At 33.7% G+C, this 6,705-nt stretch overlaps 1 protein-coding gene across 1 annotated transcript in view; it reads left to right on the top strand.

Annotated features, from left to right (window-relative positions):
- Positions 1–102: 102 nt before the first annotated feature.
- CNTNAP4 (contactin associated protein-like 4) overlaps positions 103–6,705 on the top strand; it is a 217,082-nt gene continuing 210,479 nt past the window's right edge. The window contains exons 1-2 of the mRNA XM_009328202.1: positions 103–147; positions 859–985. Coding sequence (XP_009326477.1) covers positions 103–147; positions 859–985 — 172 coding nt within the window. The remainder of the gene's footprint in view (positions 148–858; positions 986–6,705) is intronic.

Genomic DNA, 6,705 nt, shown 5'->3' with positions numbered 1-6,705 from the left:
AAACTTCTTCTAGTGTTTTAGAGTCAGTCTGCTTTCAGCTAAAACTAGAACAGGTATTGATTCTCAATTTATATTTTTCAAATTTAAATGGAGAATGAACACATGCCCTGTATAGTAATTGAGCTGGAGAGGCATTTAACATCCAAAGTATTGATTAGCATTTGCTTGCTTATGCACCATTGATTGTGAACCGCAGTTAAGTCTTCTTTTTCTGAAACACTCAGGTTTCATTCTGTATGATGTTAGCACTTGCATACTAATAACTGCAATAATGATTTTGTGCTGTCTATCAAACACGCGTACCGTTGGCAAAGCAAAAGGTTTTCCATTTTGTCATTCTTACAGTGCTTAAAAGGGATAATATTATTTTTTATTTCATTTGGTTTGGGGTTTTTTTAAAAGAAATAACTGAATTTAATGTGATTGCACATTAAATGTGATTGCACAGACCTGTGCTGGCATCAGGTCTAAAGAAAAGAAAAAGCATGTGCTGAGGTTGTACCTTCATGCTACAGTCAGGACTGGAAGGCATCAGTTGCTATCCATGTAGATGATAGTGAGTGAGCTGTGAACCATTTATCAGTATGATCTCAGAAGTTAGGTTAGAAGTGGGCAAGTACAGCCACTTGAAGAACATAATAAACTACACCCGGTAGTCTCACAAAATATTAGGTAAAAAAAAAAGGTTAAAAAAAAAAAAGTGCTGCCTCAGTACTGATACTTCAACAGATAATACAGCAACAGGAAATATTTAGAGATGTGCTGCTCTCAGATACAAGGTTGATTCAGACATTTTTCTAGTGTTTTCTTTGGTTACAGTTCCAGTAAGTGGTGTTTGTTGTATCAACCTGAACGTAGTATTTTTCACTGGCAGATAATTGTGATGAACAGTTGGTGTCTGCTTTGCCTCAGTCATCGTTCAGCAGTTCGTCAGAGCTGTCTAGCAGTCACAGCCCTGGATTTGCAAGGCTTAATCGAAGAGAGGGTGAGTGCATTTTATTGGTTGATTGATGTTATTTTTTTTACAAGGTTTTTTTAAGCATTTTTGTACCTATGCATAATGTTGAAATGATACATATTAAGCATGTTCTGGATTATTTGGCCTGGGGAGAGTTATGTTTGTTGTTTTAAAGAGAATGGGAAGGTAAAACAGTCTCAAAGAATTCACTTTGCCATCTACACTAAGTTTTTCATGCTAAAATTATACGTTAAGACACTTGTGAACATTTTACTAATTTTAGTGTACAGGATTCATCCTGACTGAAACCAAAATCTTCATGTGATTTTCCAACATCAAATGTAGACAGCTTTGGACATATATTTGTGCCTATTCATAAAACAAAATTGAAATTAATTTTGTTTCTTAACAAGACAATAATAACATAAATAACCTCTTTTCTCTTAGAGGACAAATAGAAGAAGCACAAACATATGAATGTCACTGTATGTCATTCTCTAAGGAAATAAGGCTAAATGCAGATTCCATTTGGAAAGACAGGACCAGATAGGAAATATTTTCGAGAAACTGTTTTCTCTTTTTCCTCGAAATTTAAAATCTTGTTTATTGTAATTTATTTCTTCACTGAGCCTACTATTTTATTATGCTTATTCACTGACACTGTGGCAAACTACATAATGGCATATGGTCCAAATTTTTACTAAAGTGAAGGAAACTTGCCTGTTAGGTTATTATTTATGTTATACCTCTACATAAATCTTCTGAAAGCTCCATATAATTTCTAATTTTCTTTGCTATAGTAATTGAACATACATTTTCAGTCTTTTTGGTCAATTATGGGACATTTTCTTTTCTTAAATGCAATTAAACTTTGATAGCATTATTTTTGTCTTTTCTGACATGTAGCTAAAAGATTTAAACACTTGGGTATATGTCAGAAGATCTGGAGATTACCCATTTTAGCTGAAGTTTAGTGATAACTCAAATCTTGTATTTTGTGTCAAGGATACTGTAGGAATAAAAAATGATTAATTTCTTCTAATTACTGTAAGCATGTTTTCTGTTCCTAATGACAACAGTCTTATTACACTTTCTGTGTGAAGGACATCTATTCTGAAGCTTTTTGACAGTATCTGTTAGATTATATAAAATCTGTCAAACAAAAATGAATTTAAACTGTCAAGACATATCACATTAGACTTTGTGCTGTTTGTGGCCTATTTGTAATAAGTAATTAATTCGAAAGTCATGTTAAAAAACACATGTAAGTACATTGAACATTAAAAAGATAAAAATTAACTTTGAAATACCAAGAAATCTCAGTCATCAGCCTCATTAGGCAAGTATCCAGGAGCTCAGTCATTCCTGTCAATAACATACTTAAGGCACTTTTTCTTCTTTTTTTTCCCCAGTATAGCAGCAAGGTTCTTGGTCTTAACATCACAGTGCTAATGCTAAGGAGGAATAAATACCTTTAGGATGGATTTTATTAAATGTAGCAATATGGTGTTATTGGTAAACAAAATGCCACTTGTTGACATACCTAAAAATAACACTCTTTTAAAATTATGGCTTTAAAAACAGCTAAAGTCTGTGTTGAAATGAAATCAGTTTAGATATCCAAGAGCATATGTTACTGTTTCAAATCATCTTTGTCTCATGTTTGTAAACCATCCATGATCCACAGTGTAGTCTAAGTTCAAAGAAGTTATGAAGCCTAACTTCCCACCTATTGGTAAGCTGTCTGACAACCTAAGCATGCAGTGGCTGGAGCTGCTATACAGGCTTGTGGAAGAAGGAGCTTCTATGGACACTGACTTCTGTTTAATTATTACCCATGAGGAAGCAAGAAAGAAACTGATTCAAAGGTTCAGTCCTGGGAGACCTCACTGAAATATTGTGTCTTAAGTCACAATCTAATCTTAATAATTCAGCATTAATACAGACAATGAGAACCATGCTGGCTATTTAGAGCCATTCAAATGCATCCAGTTCCCCTCATATATTTAATTTTTATATTTTATATCAATGTATGTAATTGATAAGTATGTAAATTAAATCTTAATACTTGGCACTGCTAAAAGCATTTCCATTCTTGGATTTCCATGATTTACTGGAACATTTGCTATGTACTGATAGATAGAAATTCTATAGTGAAGAAGGAATATCCCAATCTATTTCATTTTCCTAGTGTACAAATTTGATAAGCATGAACTTCTGTTTTGAATCAAGTTGTGATATTAAAGAAAAGTATATATTATGGAAGGACTTGCCTTAATTTGAAGTAACACATGCTTTTAAAATCCTAACCAACATATGAGTTCTCATCAAACAGTATATTGGTCTTCCCAAAAATGTACATTTAAAAACCTTTTCCATTTGATTCTTTTCATGTGCTATGAAGTTGTTTGTACCATGTTAGCATGCATTTTTTAGATTTCTCATTTTCTTCACATTGTAGTGTGTGAACACATTGAAATGCTCATAGCTTTACAACTGGTATCTTTCCATCTCATGTAGATACAAAGAAGCAGGTTGCCTAATTAGAAGATTGCTAGCTCTCTGCCTTCTCATTCTGTGTACCTCAGGTTCACAGTACTCAACAGTGTACAGAATTGAATGTCTTACTCATATGTCACGTTGAAATGTTTTGTTGGTTTAATAACTTATGACCAGACTGTTTGGTTAGGTACCTTTTTGTTCATTCAGACTAATTCTATAGAATTGTGTAGATGAGGTGAGATGAAAAATTTCTTCAGTCTTCAATAAATTAATCTTAAATAAATTAGTCTTAAATTATATTTTCTTTTTTTTTTGGTGAGAGTAGAGACTCAGTACTCACTATGGAACAAGGAATACCTTTTCTGTACTGAATCTGTATTTAACTCTTTTCTGTGAATTTTCAAGGGAAAACCTGACTATATTTGTAGGTGTATATATACGAAAGTGTTATTTGGGTGGAACAAAGCCAGTCATCATACATACATGGTTATAAACAAATAGGTTTAGTCACATAAAAAATTATTGTCAAGCTATATAGACTGGAAAAAAGATCTGTTATTAGGAGAATATGACTTGGATTGCTGTGTTGTCAGTGATCTCATGGAAGCAATGAACATATCATTACAGTTTCAAAGTAAATTGTCTGATCTTTGTAAATGTGTTTGCCTTTAATATAGATAATTCTCTACTTTGAATAAAGCCAAATCATTCATTCAGGCAAAGTTAGTGTTTGGAAGTGATTGTGACCTTCTAACATTCAATTTAGACAAGCAGATTATGGTCCTAGTACAATAATATACTTGGTTTTTAAAATGACAAGATTACGGAGAATTGAACACAATTTAGACAGGAAAAAATACAGTGTTTTTACACAGATTACTTAGGAGTCAAATTGTTGTCATTTATCAGTAAAGAAATAAAACAAATATGTATATAAACTTACACTGTTTCAATTGACAAAGAAAAGGTAGAAATTAGCAGGAAATTTATCAGGAATGTGGGAAGTTGCACTGAAGGGGGGACTAGTTCTTTAGCCATATAGCTTTGTGTTTACTAAATGTAGAAAATTAACAGGAAAAGTTAAAGGGATCGAGGAGAGAACTCTATAGTTTAATAAAAAGTACAGTATGGCGTTTAAATGAAGATGTAATGAAAATGGTGACAGCAGAGACAGATTAGTAAAACAGCTAACTTATTATGTTTCAACTCTCTGTAAAGGAAAGGATAATGTGGTTGAACTACATGATGACAAAAAAGTTTTTTCAGTCCATTAGCACCTAAGGAAAGTGATAACATCTAGGAATAACTTGTTAAATATTCTTCAAACTTTTAATTATTATTAGTGTATTGGTTTCCTGAAGCTTTGCAAATATTCAATACTCAAGCACAGCCAATGAATACTGCTGCTAACTGGTAAAGTAGTTACTCTGACATCAGCTCTGCTTGCAATAATGGAAAAGTTGCAATCTCGGCCTTTTGGCTAAGATCAAGTGTAGATAGAAGAGTCAAGTAACAAGAATTAAGTAAAAAAACCAAACACTAATATCAGTCAAATATTTGTAGTGGAAAAATAGATCTTATAAAACCCTGATTTAATTATTTAGGGTTAGGTTAGTGGACATAAATGCAGGGATTTAATATATGTGGAATTTGACTTTTGGTCTAATGTTGCATGACTTCCTAATTTTAAATAATAGCACAATATCAATACAGACCAAATTAAATGTATTAAGATCTAACTGGTTGATCTCAAAAAGCATTTATCCTTACTTTATAAAGGTGTTTCCACAGAAGTTCATCGGAAACTCTAAGGCAAACTCTGTTCAATACTTTCGTTGGCTGTATACAAGTAAACACAAATAATTTATGATGAAATATGTAAATGACATGAAGATTGGTGAAATAGTAAATAATCATGGCAAAGCAATTATGCAGAGATATGGTAATCAATTTACCTATTGAAATAAGCACTTTAACAGGGTCAGTTGTAAAGTGTTTAGAAGAAAGAACGGAGGTCATACTTATCAAATAGGAACTGCATCCTACAAAGCTGTGACTCTGAAATTAACTGGGGAGTTGAGCTTAATTAGCAATTCACCATTAGCATGTTATCTAGCAAAAAGAAGTAATGAAACTTTTGTACATACAAACAGAAGGAGTTCTTACCGTCCATGTAGCTATATACCTTACCACTGAACTGTTTTGTAAAATTCTGGATCCTGAAAGGCTTGTTGAAAAACTAGGCTGTTTTTCTATGCCAGTTCCACCACTGTGAATAGGTGTTTAGGAGGGCTGGTTTTTTTTAATGTGTCTTTCCACAGGAGGCTAAAAGAAACACAAGGAAAAAGGAAAACAGAAAAAAAAAAACCCACCCCAAAACCAAACAAGAGAAGAAACAAAGAACATCTTGGTTAAGCTCTCAGATCTGCAAAAGGCTTGAAAAAGCCAGGTGGGGACAGAAGCATTTAAGGATTTGTATGTCTTAAAAGTAGACACTTTGTCCAAAGGAGAGTCCTTTTTTTTTTTTCTTTTTTGCATAAAATAGATGGTAACACACACTTCTTTAGAGGGAGAAATGAGGCATCCCAAAAGAAGGGAAAAAATGGCCAGCATGCAGAGCATGCCTACTAGGACTAGTGATAGGAACCATAAGTACCAATATCTAACCTGGGCCATCAAGGATGTGCCTCTGTCCACTGTTTGCCAATAATTTTCATGATGAGTAGTCAGCTGAAGTTTGGCAACTGTAGTTTGGCACTACAGACAGTTTGCTTCGTCTGTAAATATAGAAGGTTTCTTGACATATGTCCAAGCCATGACCTGTGGAAGAGTCCTCTGCCACACAGGGAGAAGATTGTGTCATTGTTGAGGTCAGGGTTTTCTGGTTTTGTCTGCAGTGGGATCAGTATTTCATGCTGGTTGTACACACACAAAGTCCTTTCATTCACCATTTCAATTCCACTGGAAAAGATTTATTAATATGACTGTGAACCATTATACCCAAGAATGCGGGCCTTCTTTTGAGTTAATGAACTTTTGCAATTTTACAGGAAAAAATTTCAGAAGACAGTTGGTCTACAAGAGCACACAGACCCATGGAAGAGCCTTGATATTTGGGCAGCTAAATGGGCTAGATGGGGATTTGGCTGTGATTGCCTTGCCCCATATTCACACACAATTACTTGATTAGAATACAACAGAAGAAAACTGAATATAGAAGTTGTTAAGTAGCCAAAAATTTGGCT

This window comes from Pygoscelis adeliae, unplaced genomic scaffold (genome assembly GCF_000699105.1).
Source record: "Pygoscelis adeliae isolate BGI_AS28 unplaced genomic scaffold, ASM69910v1 Scaffold45, whole genome shotgun sequence".
Classification (NCBI taxonomy): Eukaryota; Metazoa; Chordata; class Aves; order Sphenisciformes; family Spheniscidae; genus Pygoscelis; species Pygoscelis adeliae.
The sequence above is the reverse complement of the archived record's forward strand: the minus strand, read 5'-3'. Positions and strand labels throughout refer to the sequence as shown.